The 18,705-nt window shown below is 64.3% G+C and overlaps 1 protein-coding gene across 1 annotated transcript in view; it reads left to right on the top strand.

Moving 5' to 3' along the window:
• The first annotated feature begins 4,382 nt into the window (after positions 1-4,382).
• Positions 4,383-18,705, top strand: part of RTN4RL1 (reticulon 4 receptor like 1) — a 30,131-nt gene continuing 15,808 nt past the window's right edge. Inside the window, exon 1 of the mRNA XM_032200787.1 lies at positions 4,383-4,421. Coding sequence (XP_032056678.1) covers positions 4,409-4,421 — 13 coding nt within the window. The 5' untranslated portion in view covers positions 4,383-4,408. The remainder of the gene's footprint in view (positions 4,422-18,705) is intronic.

Below are 18,705 nucleotides of genomic sequence, written 5' to 3'. Positions count from 1 at the left end.
GCAAACGCGGAGCTATTTAAAGCCCTGCCCCAGATCGGGTTAATCTCACCCCAGTTCCAACCCGTGGGGCACTGGGAAAGCTCCGGGGGGGCTCTGCCAGTCTGAGGCTGGTGCCCCCAGTATCCCCAGCCCACCCAGGACCATTTAGGGCTGCCTCCACCCTGCTACCACCAGCTTTTGGAGGGCAGAGCCTTACGGAGCAGTGCTGGAGGTCCAAAATCAGTAGGGTCACAGGACAGTGATGCTGTTGGGGTGCCAAAACCGGGCATGACCCCACTACAGGCCCCCCCCCCCCGTTACTTCCTTGCACCCCAGGATGCTCCCAGCTCCTCCAACAGCTTCGCCCTCACCGGCGAGGGAGCTGGGCGGCTTCCCACTGGCACGGCGAGGACAGGGACGGGGACAAGGGGGTGACACGGTGGCTCCCAGCCCCACACCGGGCAGGGCTGGCACCAACCCCACGTTCCCCCAGCAACGCGGCCCCGGTTGGGCTCAGCACAGGCGGCTTTTGAAAATCCCAGCATGGCTGGCTGGCTGATGGGCTCCGCTCCCAGCTCCGAGGACTAAATCCCAACCGCATATTTACATTTAATTAGGAGGTGCCAACAAGCAGCAAAACGCGGCAGCGGGAGCCGCGGGAGCTGTGGCAACGAGGCCGGGAAGCCCTGCCCTATACCCAGAGCTGTGGGGACAGCCACCGTGCCACGAGGGACGTGGGGACACGGCGTCCCCCGTGACACCCAGCAGCTTTTTGGCAGCTGGCGAGGCTTCCAAGAGGACGTGGTGCTTGAAAAAAGCAAGGATGAAGGTGGCACGGGGTGAGGGAGGACCCCCCGCACCCCTTCGGGGGCCACCACGGAGCCTCCCCACCCACCGTGGGCCACGGCCACCCCCTGGGATTTGGGAGCGAGGACGAGGCCGGGGCTCAGCGCCGTGCCGGGGAGGCGTGGGGAGAGCATCACAGAGCTGGCCGGCGGCCCAGCCACGTCTGCGGAGCTGACAGCTCTGCACAGCTCCACCTGTCCTGTCCGATGCGATTACAGCCCGGCCATACAGGTCAATTAACCCGGCACAGGGCACGGGCAGCTCCGCCAAGCACCAGCACAAGGGGCTGCCCGGCACTGTGGGTCCCCAGGGGGTGTCCTGTCCTGTCCTGTCCCATCTTCTCCAATCTATCCCAGCCCATCCATCCTGTTCTGTTCTGTTCCATCCCATCCCATCCATCCTGTCCCATCCCAACCTGGTCCCATCCATCCCAACCTAAGCCATCCCGTCCCATCCCATCCCATCCCATCTCACCCCATCCATCCTGTCCTGCCCCAAACCATCCCATCCCATTCTGTCCCATCCTATCCATCCTGTCCTGTTCCATCCTATCCCATCCCATCTATCCTGTCCCATTCCATCCCATGCCATCCATCCCGTTCTGTCCTATCCCATCTATCCCATCCCATCCATCCTGTCCTGTCCCATCCCATCCATCCTGTTCTGTTCCAACCCATCCCATCCATCCCATCTCATCCATCCCGCCCTGTCCTGTTCCATCCTGCCCCATCCCATCCATCTTGTCCTGTTCCACCCCATCCCATCCTTCCTGTCCTGTCCTATTACATCCCATCCCATTGCACCCATCCTGTCCTGTTCCAACCCATCCCATCCATCCCATCCCATCCCATCCCAACCCATCCTGTCCCAACCTGTCCATCCATCCCATCCCGTCCATTCCATCCCATCCCATCCCACCCCGTCCCCGCTCACCCTTCTTGGCCCCCGCCTGCCGGATCCTCCAGACGGTTTTGGGGATCTCAAAGTTGTAGTTGGCGGGCAGGGCCCCCGCCGCCTCCCGCAGCTCGGGGTCACCCAGCAGCTCCTCGGGGACCTGCGTCGCCGCCCGCCGCGCCCGACCTGCGGGAAGGGAACGGGGGCTGGCACCACATCCCGGGGGGGGGCACCGGGACACCCCCGGGGCTGCGTCCGAGCTCCCGTTAGTGCCCAGCTTCCAGCCTAACTCACCAATTTAATTATTTTTTGGGGTGGGGGCACCTTTTACACCCCCAAATCTCCCCCGCGCCCGGTACCGACCACCCGACGGCAAGCGAACCGAGCCCGTCCCGTCCCGGGGAACCCCCCTTTGCACCCTTTTTCCCCCCCCAACCCCCCCGGTACCGGCAGCAGCCGCCGCCCCCGCAGCTCGACGGAGTCAGAGCGCGGCGGGGGAGTGACAGCACGGGATTATTCACCGCAAACAGCCCCGGCGAGCGTCACCCGGCACCGGCACCGTGAGCCACCGACCCCTCCGCACGGCCCACGGCACAGCCGCGACGGCCCCCGGGGTGTGCGTGTAGGGGGAGGGGGGGGGGCACCGGCACCCCAAAAATACCCCCCAAAACACCGGGAGCAGCCCCGATGTGCCGGTGCAGCGGGGAAGCGGCAGCACCGGGGGGGGTTCCCGGTTTTAGCAGAGGGGGAGCGACCCCAAACGGGTACCGTCGGGGCTCTGCGCCCCGTATCCGAGCCCGGTGGCGGCTGCCGGTACCGGGACGGCTGTGCCCGGTCCCCCACGGTCCCCCCCCGGTCCCCCCCGTCCCATCCAGCCCCGTTTGGTCCCGTTCAGCCCCGTTTGGTCCCGTTCAGCCCCGTTTGGTCCCGTTCGGCCCCGTTTGGTCCCGTTCGGCCCCGTCCCACCTGCGGCAGCCGCCGGCCGCGTGGCCGCGCACCGGAGGCGCCCCGGGGCCGCCATGGACGGGGGGGGCGGAGGAGGAGGAGGAGGAGGAGGAAAGGGGGGGGGGGGAGGAAGGCGGCGGCAGGCAGCGGCAGCCGAGCCCCGAGCGGGCCAGGCCAGAGCAGCCGCCGGCCGCCGCATCGAGCCCGGCAGAGCGCACGGCCGGGCCCCGACGGGGCGGGACGGGACGGGAGAAAAAAACGGGAGACGGCGACCCCCCCGTGCCGAGAACCGTCCCCCTTCCTCCTCTTCTTCCTCCTCTTCCTCCTCTTTCTTCTTCTTCTCCGGGCTGGCCCCGTGGTTCCGCCGTTTTGCCGGGGTTTCTCGCCCCCCAGGCTACCGGGTGCCCGCTCCCGGGACCGTGGTGGGATCGCGGAGGGGGTGCCACGGGGACGGCCCTGGGGTCCCCCCCCGCCCCTGCGCTGCGAGATGTGGGATGAGAAGGGCCGGGGGTTCCCGGCGGTGGCAGGGGGCTCGGGGGGTGACAGCGACCCCCGAGGGGCAGCGGGGACAGCGGGGTCCCCGTGGGATAACGGGGGCTGCTATGGGGCCGGAGGGATGCCCCGAGGGGCAGCGGGGATCTCCAGGGGGCACGGCGGGGGCAGCGGGACCCCCGTGAGGTATCGGGACCCCGATGGGGTGGGGGGGACCGAGGGGTCGGCGGGGCCCCGGGGGGCAAAGAGCAGGGGAAGGACCCGGTGGGGCGGCACGGACGGGGCGGAGGGGACAGCGGGGACCTGGGGGGGGGCGACAGTGATGACAGCGGAGCTCCCGATGGGGTGGCCGCGACCCCACGGGGATACCGGGCACTCTATTAGGGCGGGGGGGCGACGCTAAGGGGCTGCGGGCCCCGTTGGAGGTGGGGGGGTTAGGATGGGGCGGCGGGGGCCAGCGGGGCCCCGGCGGGTGCTTTGGGGCCAGCGGGGACGCGATGTGACACCCGGCGGGGAGCGCAGGGAGGCGGCGGGGACCCGATGGGGCGGAGGGCTCTGCCCTCGGGGGTGGGGGCACCGGGGGGGCGGCGCGGGGCCCGGGAGCAGCGGCACTTTCACGAACTGTCCACGGGAGGCGGGAGAGGCGGCGGAGGAGGAGGAGGAGGAGGAGAAGGAGGTAGGGGGGGCCCCGGCCGGGTTCGCCCAGCCCAGCCCAGCCCAGCCCGGCCCGGCCCAGCCCAGCCCAGCCCAGCCCGCCCCGTCGCTGCCCCGCCCCGCCCTGCCCAGCCCTGCTCCGCCGCTGCAGGCACCGCGGCACCGGCACCGGGCTCCCCTTTATAGGCTCGGCCCGAGGGGGTGGGGGGCGGCGGCGGCCCCAGCCCCGAGGGGGCGGCTCCCCCCCTAAAAAACCGGCGGCGGGACGCGCGGCGGGCAGAGAGCGCGGCCGGGGGGGATTCCCGGTGGAGCGGCGGGGACCGGGACTCGGTGTTCCCGGTGCTCCCGGGTGTTCCCGGGTGTTCCCGGGGCCGCTGCGGTTGGGCTCGCCCCGCCATGCCCCCCCGGGGGCCGTTCTCCCGGGCCCCGGCTCCGCGCTCCCGGTGCAGCCGCCGCCGCCGCCGCTGCTGCCACCGCCGCCGCCGTTCGCCGCCGCCGCCGCCGCCGCCGCTGCCGCCGTGCCCGCGGCTCTGAGCGCCGCCGCCGCCGCCGCCGTTACCGCCGCGCCGGGAGAACCGCGCCCCGCACCGGCACCAAGATGCTCCGCCAAGGTGAGCGCCGCACCGGGAGGGCACCGGGGGCACCGGGGCCGTTCCCGAAGTTTGCCTCCCCGACGAAGTTGGGGCCGCGCCGCCGGGCGCCCCCCCCCTTCTCCCTTCCCTCTACCCCCCCGTTATTCTACTCGCCTCTGCCGCCGTGCTACCGGCACCCCCGGGTCCCCGGGGAGCGGCACCGGAGGGAGTGCGGGGAACCGGGGGGGCGCACGGAGCCGGCACCGGGAGCGCGGCGGGTCCCGAAGGCACCGGGGTACGGCGGGCACCGGGAGCGCGGGGGGGGCTCGGGGGCGACGGGGCTGTGCCGAGGAAGGGGGGGGGGGCGCACGGCGGGGACCGGAGCGCTGAGGAGGGGGCGTCCCGGGGGGGTCGGTGTCCGGTGTCAGCCCGGCTCCGTTCCTCGGGAGGGGGACGCCGGGCTCGGTGGGGACACCGGGGGGTTCGGTGGGGAAGTTGGGGCGCGTTCTTTTGTGCCCCCCCCCAAGGAGGAGATTCGTGACATCACGCCATTGCCATGGCAACCGCCTGGGACATCATAGGGGAGCTTTTTGACATCATAACCGGGGAGATGCCGACCCTCCGGGGGGGTCGGGGGGGGTCCCGGTTCTTTGGCACCGCCGCGCTTGGGCCAGCCCCGGGGAGGTTGGGGAGGGGAGGGGGCAGCGCAGCCATACGGGGGACCCCCCCGGACCTTTGGTCACCATCCCACACCCCGGGGGGGCACAGCACCGGGCCCACCCTATGGCACTGCCATATATCCAGCGAGGCTTCGGTGCGGTGGCTCGGGGTGCGAGCTCCCCGCAGCCCCCCCATACCCAAAGGCACCGACCCCAGGAGGGGCTCAGCCCCCGTTGCCCCCCCGGGGATCCCTTTCCCCATCGGGGTAATGTCACCTTGCGGCTGCGGGGCCTCACGCTCCAAGGCTCTCCTCTCCTGCTCCGGCTTTGTTCGGCTCCTAAACCCAACTGGGTGGGCTTGGAGAGCCCCCCAAACCCCCTGAGCCCCCCGAGCATCCCGCTTGGAGCACGGGGGGGGGAAGGCAAAGCAGCAGCCGTGGTTTTGGGGCCGGGGAGCAGGAGCCCGAGGTGGAACCCAGCCCTGCGCAGGCTGGCGGCGGGGCTGCTGGAAGGTTTCATCCCACCAGGGGTAGCCTGTTAAGGTCAAGATCTACGGCTTTCATTTCTGGAGCTAGAAAAACAAAATGCAAATGAAGAGCCTCTGGGCTGATCCAAACCCTATTCTTAAAGTTTTTGTCTTGTTAAGCAAGGAAATAGAGTGCCAAATAGGCTTTGTTAAGTGGCAGTCTAATTAATAATTTAAAATCTTGTAGCTGTCTTTCATTAGAATTTATCTGTACATCAACCACAAAATCAGTCAAACACACTCATTTATAAGTTAATGCCAGTCCTGAATAATTCAACAGGCAGTTAGAGGAAGGCCTCCATCCCGCCCAGAGGCTCTCCCTTCCCTGCCCACCATGGCTGGTGGGCTCTGGGTGGGGGTCCCGGACCCCCCGTTCACGCCAAGGAAGGGGACACCATGGGGACAAGGGGACGGCAGCCGCTCGGGAGCGCGGGCACGTGTGAGATTTGGGCACGGGGTTGGGGTCAGACCCCCTTGATGGGGCTCAGAGGTGTCTGGTTTGTGGTGTCGGAGGAGGTGGCACTGCCCCTGCCACCCTCATCCTGCTCCCGGGGACCGGGGTTTGTTTTAGGGGCTGGGGACGTGGCACAGCTGGGGGCTGCGGGAGCCCTGTGCGGGTGACATCCTCAGGAGAAGCAGATCTGTGTGAGTGCACATGGGGTGCCACCCCCTCTGCCACCTCCTGCAATTTGGGGACGCTCGGGGACCCTCGGTGTGGCCCAGCAGGGTGCCCCGGTGTGCACCGAGCTGCCCTGGTGTGCTTTGCAGAGCGGCTGATGGAGCACAGCCAGGGCAGGGCTGTGATGCCCGGGGATATTTTGGGTTTCCTGCCCCACGTGAGCTCCATCCCGGAGGTGCTGGGCATGGCAGGGTGCAAAAAAAATCGCCCGGCGTCACCGCTGGTGGGCTTTGGGATGAGTTTTGGCACCGGGACCTCGCGGGTGTCTGGGGGTGGGAGCGTGGGATGCAGCACCAGCATGAGCCGGGGTGGCAGCGGGGACAGAGCTGCGCCCCAGCACCCTGCCAGGGGTGGCAACGGGCAGGAGCACCCCGTGGGAGATGCAGGAGGAGATTTCCAGGTCAAGGATGACACCAAGGTCACGGACAGCCGCGTCTCAGCCCCGGGGCTGGGGCCCTTCGGTTCCCGTCCTGCTGGGCTGCTGCTGCTCCACGGCCAAAAAACCTCCCCTGGGTGGGTGCGAAGGGGTTGGGGGTGCACAGGGCAGGGCTGTGCGGTGCCTTCCTGCAGCAGCTCCCACCCCTGAGACCCTGGTGAGGAGCGGGGGGCAAAGGAGATGTTTTTTTATCCCCCCCCCCCCAGGCACAGGGAGGCTTTGCCCAGGAGCAGCCGCCCTGCGGAGCCGGGCACGGCGCAGGCTGGGCTGCGGTTGCTGTGCCGAGGAGCTGAGAGCCCAGAAACCTTTCTGCTCATAAAAGTTTAATTTCATAAAGAGCTGGGAGGAAGCCACAAGCTCTCAGTGCCCGGCGGAGCGGGGGGCGGCCGGGGGAAGAGCTCAGGACGCGGCCCTGCCTGTCCCTGCGGTGAGGATGGGGGGGGCCAGGGGGGCTCGGGAGGGCGAAGCCGGGCACTGCTGCGATGCTCATGGCTCCTCGAGACCTGCCTGGGTGGCAAAAGAGCCCTGGGTGCTCGGTGACCTGTGCTGATGGAGCCCCAAAGGGTCCCCGTGGCCCCATCTGCTGCGTCCCTGCGTCCCCGCGCTCGCTCCCGGGGTGCCCGAGGCCGTGGGTAACGCTCCAGGTGGCCTCAAAAGTGCTGCCCTAGAAACAGCAGCGAACCTGGCGAGGCGATGTAAAAATAGGCATTTCGGGGTGTGATTTCACACCCGCCTCTCCCCAAGGCACCTGGCGGGAGCTGGAGCTGGTGGCACGACCCCGCGGTGCGCTCGGGGCTGTGTCCCTGCGGTTTGTAGGGTGTGGATGGGAGCAGGACGTGGTCACCCCGGGGCCGGGCAGGGAACGGGGCTGCTGGTGACAGGTTCTGGCAGCACAAGGCAAAACCCCATCTGGAGGTGAAAACCAGGCAGGGAAACGCAGGGACCCGGGCACGCGGTGGCTGGATGCGGCCGGGGCATCCTCCAGGATCAAACCCCAGGAATTAAACAGAGCCACGTGGCCGCCACCGCGCGTCCCCGTGCTCGGAGCACCCATGGGTGATGCCGCCAGCTCCTGCATCTCCTGTCTGCCCCGAGGAGGCTCGAGGAGCCGCTGCCAGGCAGCCCCAAACGCGGGCTTTGTTTGCGAAGCGCGATCCCGGGGCTTAGCGGCGCTCGGTACAAACTGTGGTTATTAACTGCAGATTATGTCTTTAAAAGTGCTTTGGCGGAGCAGCAGGCAGCAGCGGGCTGGCGAGGCGCCGGCAGCGGAGCGATTGTCACGATCGCTCCCCGTCCCGGCGCGGTGGCGAGGTGGGACACACGAGGTGCCACCCCAGCGCCTCCCCTGGCCCCCGCCCGAGGAGGCTGGCATCTAATTTGGGAGCGGAGGCAACGAGTCGGGGGGCGGCGGGGGAGAGCTGCGGGCAAGAGGGATGGGGGCACCGCTGGGACGCCGGAGCGTCCTCGTCCTCTCCAGCACCGCTGCTCCTCCTCCCCTGCTGCTTTGGGGGACGCAGCCCGAGGGAGGGGACAGAGGGGACGTCCCTCTGCCAGCAGCACCCCTGGTGCCGTCCCCGCTCCGGCTGCCGACGCCGGGTCCGATTTCCCAAATTCAGGCGGCGACTATCCCCCGTACCATCCCCGCTCAACGGCATCTCCATGGAAACCCGCAGCCCTGCGCCTGCCGCCCTGCAATCAGAGGGGACACTTTTAGGAATATTATTTTTTGCCGATGACAAATGATGGAGGCTCGGCGCTGACGGAGGAACGCCCGCGCCCAGCATCGCTCTGCCCTCCCGAGCAGCCGCCCTTTCCCTTCCGGAGCCGAGGGCTTTGGCACGTGCCACGCACCGATCCGGCGCCTGCGGCGGCGCTGCCGGGGGCAGATGCAGGCCAGGCAGATACAGGGGGGGAATCTTCTTTGCTCAGATTAGGATTGCGGGGTTCTTAAGCCGAAAAAGCTCCATTTGGTGCAGAAAGCTCCTTTTCCTTTTTAATAGCACACGTGCCCGGCTGCTGCTTCCCTCCCCGCACCGGCAGAGCGTTTCAGAGCCAGCCTGGCTTTGGCGAGCGGCGTTTTGTGATGTGTCCCACTAGGGCTGTGGCCACTCCGGAGCCTCCAAGCACCGAAAGCAGCTTGTGTTCCTCCTCTGCTCGTGGCTGGAGGCATGGGATGGTGGCGGATTTTGGCCCTGGAGAGCCGAGGGCACAACGGGCTCGAGTTGCTCCCATCCCGGTGGTGCCACGGGGTGGGCGCAGAGCCGGAGGGCGTCGAGGATGCTCCACGTGCACCCAGCTCCCGGCACCGCTGCCGTGCACGGGGAGGCTGGCAGGGGACACCCATGGGTGGCCGGATCCCGGTCTCTGCCGCGGTTGTTTACCAGGGAGGAGAGGCAGGAGCGAGTTTGGCTGCTGAGCTGTCAGCACTCCGTACGGAGGCAGCCCTGCAAGCGGAGGGGAGGTGCCAGCGCGGCTCCGCCAGCCCCGTGCCGCACTTGGGAGCCGCTTTTATTTCCAGCTGCCTTTGCACCGGGGCTGCTCCCCACTGCTTCGCTCCCCTGAGCTGCTTCCTGGTGGCCGGCACTGCCCGAGGGGTGCGGAGCCCTTTTCCCATCCCCTTCCCGGTGCTTTTTTGGCTCTGCAGGGAGCCCGCCGTGGCCCAGATGAGCTCTCATCCGCGAGACCTTCGTGCAGCCAGCTGCAAATCCATGGCACGGCTGGAGGATGCGCTGGCACGGGGACAAATCCCACTGTGAGCCCCGGTGCAAACCCAGAGGGAGGCAAACACCATCAGCATCCCCAAGCCTGGCCCAGCCGCTGCCACCAGCTCCTCTCCACCGGCTCCTGTCCCCAGAGCCGCCCTGCTTCCCAATCCCACAGCCAGCAGGGTGCTGGATACGGCCCCGCACAGCCCCTCTGCCTGGAGCTGGAGAGGGGCCGGGGCGCGTCCCCCTCGGCGGGGATGCGCCGGGGTGTTTTTGCTAACAAGCCCGGCGTATTATAATTTCAATGGAATTTAAAAAACAAAATAGTCCTCGCACAAATGACTCCGCAGTGCCTCTGCCAGGGCCTAAGATCTGCTGCTATCTATTTTTTAATAATTGAGGGTAATAAATATGTATTTCTTTCTCCTTTTTCTCCGTACTCCGCAGCTTGTCAGCTCCCTGCGTCTCTCCTCTGATCAGACCGCATCTTTGCCGAGCGGGGAGAGAGGAGAAAAAAAAAAAAAAAGAAAAAGAAAGAAAGGGGGGAAAAAAAAAAAAAGAAAGATCCTTTAAGCAAAAAGGATTAAAGCCTTGAAAGTAGGTCTGCCCGAGCCGGCTCCGCTTTCCCCTGCTCCCAGCTGCAGCATCCAGGGCGCGGGAGGGCTGGGGCGAGAGGAGCCTGGCTGCAGCCCTGCGGGGTGGCCGTGGGTGCAGAGCCCGGGTGGGGAGCGGTGCTGAGCCGGGCAACTTGGGCAAAGCCAGGTTCGAGCCGATTCTGCTTCGGCGGCACATCTTCCCCGGCGCTTTATTCCCTCGGGATTCCTTTTTTTTTTTTTTTTTTTTTTTTCCCCTCTCTTTATTTATTTATTTATTTATTTTTATCCAGGGGCTGTTTGCACGAGGCCGGGTGCGTTTTGCGCCTCCCGGGCGTGCGTGGGCTGGGGGGCTGCGGGGACCCCCCCCGGGTGCCATCCCGAAGCTGCGGCCCCGAAGGCTGCTGCGGGCGCGGGGCGGAGGAGGCGAGCTGGTGTGAAGGAGGCGGCTATTTATAGCTTCCCCTCCGCTTTTGTTCCTTTTCCAGTAGAGCTCCTCTCGAAATAGAAACAGCGCCGGCTCCACGGCCGCTGGACCCAGCCTGGTCGCGGGGGGCCCGGACCAAGGGGGGCACCCCCATGGAGCCGAGCATCACCCACCTTGAGATGGGGCTGGGGTGTGCCGGGGAGGGGGGAGCCGCCCCATTGCAGCCCCTCCTTGTGCTGGTGGTGGCCTCGAACCAAGCTGGGGGGTGTTTGGGGGTGCTTTGGGTGGGGATGGGGGGCAGCACCCGTGGGTGCGGCGTGCCCGCGGGGTCCGTCCCCGTCTGGCAGCCCGGCTGCTGCCTCTGCTCTTCCCCTCCCAGCATCCGAGCGCACCCCCCTTCCCCATCTCTGATCAATATAGCTGGGGAAAAAAACAAAACAAAACAAAGTAAATATTTAATACGATCCAGGGAGCCACGGAGAGCGCTCCCCCCCACCCCCCCCCTCCTCGTCTGTCTCCTCCACCAGCCGCTCGCAGCAGCTCCCCGGCCGTAATGAGCCTGAGTGCAGCAGGGATCGATGGCGAAAGCAACCTCGGCGGAGGGGTCAGGCCTCCACGTCCTCCTCCCGCGCTGCACCGGAGCTGGGGCTCGCCCCCCCTGTGCCCCCCGCCCCAGCTCGCCCTCCTCTTGCCCTGCTTTTCCTCTCCTGTTTGTCCTCTCGGGCTCCCTAGAGTGAGGAAGGCACCGCTGCTCCAGCGGAGACGTCCCTCGCCCTCCTGCCCTGCGGGGTGTTGAGCGGTGCTGGGCGTTGGGCACGGGTTGGGGGCTTCTTTGGGGTGCAGGATGAGGCCGGGGTTGGTGCTGGAAGCTGGTGGCTGTGCCAGCTCTTAGGGAGCAGCTCCCTGGGGATGGGGGCGTGGAGCTGGGGGGACTGTGGGCACCCCCAGAGCTGGCTCCGGCTTCCTAAATGGTGCCGAGGCGCTGTGCTGCTGGTGGGGTGAGTGGACCTGCTGCCTCTTCCTCATCATCCTCACCCTCACTGACACCTGCCCTGTGGGAAATTGCCCCCAAGCAGCAATGCTTTGCCCGTCCCATCCTGTCCCATCCCATCCTGTCCCGTCCCATCCTGTCCTATCCCATCCTGTCCCATCCCATCCTGTCCCAGGGACGTCCCGCTCAGCCGCCCAACGCCACCCTTTGGGTTGTTCCAGGCTCCCCCCCCCGTGCTCCTCTCCATCCCCTGAGCCCCGAAACCTCAGAGGAGGGGAAGCAGCCCTCCAGGAGGGGCACAGAGCAGCCCCATTACCCTCACCCGGGTGCCCCAGTGTCCTGTGTCCCCTGACACCCCAAGGGACCCAGCAATGACCGATGTGCCTCGTCCCGCTGCGCTCTCTGCTCACGTACCCGCTGCCGCTCCAGTGCCAAAGCCAATTGAGGGACATTTGCTAACGGGCTCCTGCCAAGCTGCCGAGCTGCTGCTGGGGGCAGGCTCAGCGTGTGATTTACACCCAGGACCACGCTCCCCATGCCCCTGGGCCACGCATCTGGAGCTGCAGGGTGAAGGAGCGGCGGTTCCCAGCCGTGCACTGCCCGTCCCTGACAGGGCACCCCCAAATCTGTGCCACGGCGCAGCTCCGTCCCTCGTCCCTCTGCTCCTCTCCTGCTCCCCGCCACGCTCACGGCTCTGTGCTCCCCCGCTGAATCCTTAAGTGGTTTCAAAGCCCGGCCGTGCGCGGCGGAGCGGGGACCTGTTCGGATTATTAACGCGCGGGGCGGGGGCTTGGGCTGCCTGGCACAGCCCACACCTGCTCCAGCTGGGGCTCCGGTCCCGCAGGGGCGCAAACGTGCCTCACTGGAGGCAAAGCCCATGCAAGGAGCATTTGTCTGCCCTCCCCTTCGCCGTGCAAATTGGTTTTTTGTTTGTTTTTTTTTTTTTCCCCTGGAAAAGCCAATCGTGCTCGGTGATGCAGCCGGGGTGCCGCGGCAGGGAGCCCACCTCGCCGGGCTCATCCTCCTGGATGAGGAGCATCGTCCCCAGAGACGCCTGGCTGGGGGACGATGATTGGATTTCAAAGCGGCCAGAGGTGGAAAACAAGCTGGCAGGTGCTCCCCTGGGGACCTCATCATCTCTCCGAGGTGATGCTCAGCGCCTCCTCCCCGCCGGGGCTCCCAGGGCAGGCGAAGGGGCGCAGAGGCACCAAGGGGGGGGGACACAGGGGCCGTGGCCAGGCCGGTGGCATGGGCCCTGCGTCACAGCTGCGGGCTTGTGGCAAGGTGCCGAGGAAGTTTTGCAGCAGCATTAGAAAAATGTTGACATGTTTTTTGAAACAATTTCAGATCTGATATCTGCGCCAGATTGAGTTTGTAACCAGCTTTATTGTTTAAGCCTGCTGGGATTTCATCAAAGGCGTCTGCTGTTTACCCAGAACCATTTCATTGGAGAAAACAGCAAACAGACCTGCATTTCTATCTGATTTCACTTTTTCCTTTTCCTCCTGAATTTAAGTGCTTGTGAAAAGCATGGCTGATAAGGCAGAGCAATGTGGATAAATCCCGGGGACTGGCTCGGCAGAGGCTCCACCAGCTGCTCCGTGTTTATTACCAGACCGCAGGCAGTCGTGGCAGCGGCTCCCAACCTGGACGAGGCGGTGGCCATGCGGGGACCCTGCTGTCCCCAGCCAGTTTTGGGTCCTGGCTCCTCAGGATGCGCTGGCTGAGGATCCCTGCTGGTGGCTTTGCTGCCGCTCTCAGATTTAAACAACTTTCGATTTAAGCTACAAAAGAAGTGAACATCCAGCCCTGCGCAGGGAGCGGCAGGGACCCAGGCAGGAGATGCGCTCGGTGATACCACCACGAGCCAAAGCAAAGGCAGCCGTGGGAAGCAGATAAAGATGAAGGAGAAGCAAAACTAGAAAGGGGCCCATTCATCATCCCTCTGACTGGGTCCTGGGGCTGCTGGGGACACCTGCCCCACTCTGTGCCGTGCGCAGCCGTGCCAGGGGGCTCCAGGGATGCAATGGGGAGGAGCTGGGGCTCGAAACAGAGCCCAGAAAGAGGGGGCACCCTTCCCAGTGCTGGTATCTGAGTGTTCCTTGTGGCCGCCCATCACCAGCATCACTTTCCCCCAGGGTTTGGGCATCTTCCCCACTTGGGAATGGTTTGGGTGGCTGTGACACCTTCCCCTGGCCTTTGGGACCGGGATGAGATGGGTACGGGCTCGGTGCCAAGGACTGGCTCCCTTGGCACCATGCAGCAGCCGGGATTGATGTGATTTTGGGTGATGACGTGCTCCCTGCCAAGTCCCCCGGGTCCCATCAGCATCTCCCGGCCGTCCTGGGGCCGGCAGCTCCCTGCACCGACACACCGAGGGCTTGTCCATGACATCCATCACACCTGCACGGTGACAATGTAATTTTTATCTGAGGTTGTTTATTTCTCAGACAGAACTACTTGTAAATTCCGAGAAGAATATATATCCCCGCGTGTGACAGATCCAGCACATGGCGATTAATCTGCCCTCTTAAGACCGGAATGCAAAAGTGTCCCAATGTCACTCCTCCGTGGGGCTGGAGGCTGTGCGCCCACCCTCCCTTGGCACAGGGTCCCAAGAGCACGTTGAGTTCTCCTCTTCCTCCTCTTCCTCCTCTTCCTCCTCTTCCTCCCTTCACCCCAGATGCTACCTGTGGTCTCCCCTCGTCAGGGCAGGGCTGGCTCCAGCTCCTCTTTCCCGAGGTTTATGCAAATACATCTTGTTATTATTATTTTTTAATTCCTCGCCGCTGCTGCTCTGTGGCGCCCCAGATACCAAAAGTGCTGAGGCCAGGCGTTTGCACCAGGGCCTGCAGCGCCCGCGCCCCCGCCGGCTGCACGGGGAGGATGGAGACAGCGAGGGGACACAGGGGATGTCCTGGGGGGGGGGGACAGGGGACAGAAAGCAGCCAGCGGAGCCAGGGACAGCAGGTGGCAACGTCCCTTAATGCCACCAGCACCTCTGTGACATGCTGATGAGAAGGGGACCGGTGGGCACAGGTCTATCGGTGCTCCAGTGGCACGATCCCGTTGGCAGCACAGGGACGGGATGGGGAACGGGACATAAATCTTCTCCCCCAGCCCCACCGGCAACACCCCCCGTGCCATAAAGCCGCTTATTTACAGCCGCCTGCTCCGGAGCATCTGGGAAGCGAAGCGCGTCATTTTCCAGAGAGAGCAAAAAATGCTGCATATTTCAGTGTCTTTTGAATTTTTTAGGTTTCCCTGAACTGTGCTAATGGGTTGGCGGTGGAAAGGGGGGAGGCGGGGGGCCCAGCCCAGCTCCCGGCCTGCCTTGCTGCTCCGCCGCGCGCGGCCATGACTGCATTGCTGCTCTTAAAATATTCAGTGCTGTTGGCCACAATTTCACAGCGGGTCAAAGCGCGCCGAGTTAGCGGGAGGAGGGAAGGTGTGACAACGAGATTAACCCCGGCCCCGCAGCCCCGCCGCGCTCGGCAGGCTGAGCACGCCACGCTGCGGCCGCCTCGTCCCGGGGGGCAGCGCGAGAGCCCTTGGGGAGGGGGGACGAGCACCCGAAATGCCTCGAGTCCTCCTGTGGACGCGGTGCCATCCAAAACGCTGCAAAGGAGCAGCGGGAGCATCCTTGCTCTGGGATGGTGCAAAGCTGGAGCTGGCAGTGCCCCAAGGCACTGGGCGCAGGGGTGAGGATGGCCCCCGGGCAGCCCAGAGGTGGGTGCTGCTGCACCCCGAGGTGCCACGCGCTGCACAAGCCGTGGTTAATGCTAACGCCGTGCGAAAGAGCAGCGGTGGGGATCCGGAGGGGATTGCGGGCGGGGATTTAATAATTCCGACATCAGCCATGAGCTTGTTCTGCAGTCTCTGGCTTGTCTGCGAGGGCTTAAAGGCGCTCTTGGAGGCAGCTCGGTCTGTGCCACGTGTTACAGAGCGGGGCAAGGAGGGAGGGAGCCTTTGGGGTCCAGAGGGTGAACAGGAGCACACCAGATCCGATTTTCATAACACCCAAGGGGAGCAGATCCAGCGTCCCAGCCCAAACCAGGTGGATGCAACTCCGTATTTAGCAGTGGAGACCTCCAGGAGCAGCCCCTCACATGGGCAGTGCAGCCTGGAGCTGGGCAAACGCGGCACCAGCAGCTCTGCCAAGGCTTGGTCCCGTCTCCTGCCACCGTCCTTGTTCTGTGCTCGCGTGCCACACCTCAGATCGTTGAAGCTCTTCGTGTGCATGAGCGGGGTTCTGCTTGTGGGATGGTGCTGTAGGAGGTGGATGCTCACTTGGATCTCAAGGAGCAGCCGGGAGCACTCAGGGAGGTTACGGGGTGTCCTCCAAAACTGGGGACAGTTCTAGGGACACAACCAGCCCCCTGGGTTCAAGGGATTCCCCTCCTGCACCCGCAGGCGTTGGAGCTTGGGGCCGGCACCCCGGCACAGCAGGCTGCGAGCCCTAAATCTGCCTTATCCCCGCTAACGGCGCGGCAGATGCTCTCATTATCCATTTAAACATATAATCCTCCCCCGAATCCCGCTAAGCTCCTGGCCTCGCTGATACCTCGTGGCAGTGCGTTCCACAGGTTAATTACGCATTTTTAATTAACCACCCAGCGGAGAGTGACCCGGGAATAAGGGACCTGGAGGTGAGCGGTCCCCAGGCAGAACAGCACGGCACCTTTCTCCCCCAGAATACGAAATTCCCAGGTTGCCAGCCCCAGTTTGGGTGCGGATAATTCCCAAATGGAGCAGCCCGGCCCCAAATTGAGCCCTGCCAGGGTCTGGTGCTGCCCTGCAAATGCTCTCCATCATCTCCAAACGGAGAGCGACCGCCTCGCTCCTACCTGGCTGAGCACGAGCCAAGGGGGAGGAGGAGTGAGGCAGAGAGGGAAAATCACACGTTGTTTTTAAAAGGTGTTTTTGAGTGAATGCTGAATGGGGTTTGGGAAAATTGCCTTAAAGGCCTGTTCTCTGCAGGGACGGAGCTTTTCATGGAGCACAAGTATTTTGAAACTTAATTGCGCATTTGCACGGGCTAGTGTTTTTATTTCTCTCAGGTCTCTGAGGTGGTCTTTGAAGATTGCTGTCTCTCTGTAATGGTTTTCTTTATCTCAAATAAATTCCACACACCTGCGAGGTGGAGCTGCTTGAAAGAAATGATGTCGAAATTGGCTCTCGATTTAATAAATCTGCAAATGAAGCTGGAATGCAGGGAGACGATGCGACCGGCTGCGCGTCCCCCCCCTCCCCACCTTCCCTCTCCCTTCCTCCCTCGCCCCGTCGCATCAGCTCCTTTCAAGCTCCTGGGGGAGCCAGGAGGGAGCACAGGGATGCTCCATGCGCTCGGGGATGCTCTGGCAGCTGCCTCCCTGTGACAATTCCTCCCCAGAACCGGGGCAGATCCCTCAGCCCCAGTCCATTCTTGCTGTCCACAGCACGTGCAGCCTTTAGGTGAGCTCTCCGAGCCCCAAAACGAGCAGCCAGCTCTGCTCTCCATCAGCTCTTGCCTCTGCCCTGGCACCACGAGCCTCATGCCAACCTCTCCTTCGGGTGCCTTCCTCCACAACACCCCCAAAACCCTGATAGCATTTTCTTTTCTGGCCTCGTGTTTTGGGTTTTGGGGATGCTTCGGGGCCAGAAGGCAGCGGGGCGGTGGGAGCTTCATCCTGCCGTGCTGAGCCACGCCGTGGCTCCCCGGCTGGCCGGGCTGGAGATGAGCTCGCGCTCTGCTTTGGGAGCAGGGCAGAGCACCGGGGAAGCGCCTGCGGCACAGTTTGTCGGCTCCTCGCTGTGCCACTGCAGCACGGAGAAACAAATCCCTTTACGGTCCGGGCAGAGCGCGCTCCGGGCAGTCCCGGCTGTCAGCGGAGAGAAATGGACAGCCGCAGAAGTACACAGACAGGTTAATGGCAGCCGCAGATGCGCTATAGTGCACAATTGGATTTCGCCTCCTCGTTTCTCAAGGAATCAGCATCTCTTTCTTGCTCAGAAACCCGCAGCGGGACTCTCGCCGAGTCGGGCGGGTTCAAGGCTGGAACCACAAGAAGGAGCCGAAGCCCCCGGGCGCCTGCGGGTCTGCGAGGAGCCCCGGCCCCTCGGAGCAGCGGCAGCGGGGTGAGGGATGGAGAAGGGGAAAGCAGCGAGCCCTGGCCAGGCAGCTCCTTGCAAGGCTGCTCCCTAAAGCCCCTGATCGGGCAGCAAAGGCCTCCAGACGTGAGGCTGCTTGAAGAGACCACACTGCAAAGCCCAGCTCTGGGTGAGAGCTCGGTGACTTCACTGCATCGCGGCGTTTCCTCGCGCTGATATTCGGCACCACCAAATTTACTCCCGTGGAGGCAGAAACCAGCACAGCCACACCGCCCTGAGCTGCTGCCGCTGGATCTGGTGCTGGGCTCGGGACCTAACCCAGCCCACGGGGCTGGAGCTGGAGCCTCACGCTCGCTCCTGTCCCCACCAGCATCCCCAGCAGCTCCTGGGCCACCCTCGCTTCCCCAGCCCAAACCTCGTGGCGGCGCACGCTTAATTGTTGACCTTGTAAATGCTTTCACGCACAGCAAGCGCCTTCCCGTTTCTCTTCTCTCTTCTTTCTCAATTGATTGTGTCCCTCCACACTTATCTCCCTGAGTGTCTGTCAAAGTTTTTATGCTGCGTGCATCACCATGGTACCTGAACACCTTGGCAGAGCAGAAAAGTGCGTCCCCATTATGCAAACCCTCCCCAAGTTTTAGTCACGCTCGCTGGTTCACAGTGTCAGTTGGGAAGCGGCACTCCATCTCCTTCCTCCTTGCTTCTCGGACTTACGTAAAACCACCTTGGGCTCTTCTTAAACTGTAGCTTCCTGGCCCGTTTTCTCTTTGTGCTGGGAAAACTGGGCTGGGAGACAATGGGGCGCCTGCTCCCTCTCCTGCTCCAGCAGCAAAGCACAAGGGCCAGAAGCATCTTCCCTTCCCTTCCCTTCCCTTCCCTTCCCTTCCCTTCCCTTCCCTTCCCTTCCCTTCCCTTCCCTTCCCTTCCCTTCCCTTCCCTTCCCTTCCCTTCCCTTCCCTTCCCTTCCCTTCCCTTCCCTTCCCTTCCCTTCCCTTCCCTTCCCTTCCCTTCCCTTCCCTTCCCTTCCCTTCCCTTCCCTTCCCTTCCCTTCCCTTTCCCCATTTCCCTTTCCCTTCCCCTTTCCCTCTTCCCCATCCCATCCCATCCCATCCCACCCATCCCTACAGGTTCCCTCTGCCCCCACACCCCACTCCCTGCACCACCACATCCGCACCAGCCCCAGACCCCACACCAACACCAACTTCATCCCATCCCAA

The sequence above is a fragment of the Aythya fuligula genome, chromosome 20, assembly GCF_009819795.1.
Source record: "Aythya fuligula isolate bAytFul2 chromosome 20, bAytFul2.pri, whole genome shotgun sequence".
In the NCBI taxonomy this organism is placed as follows: domain Eukaryota; kingdom Metazoa; phylum Chordata; class Aves; order Anseriformes; family Anatidae; genus Aythya; species Aythya fuligula.
The sequence above is the reverse complement of the archived record's forward strand: the minus strand, read 5'-3'. Positions and strand labels throughout refer to the sequence as shown.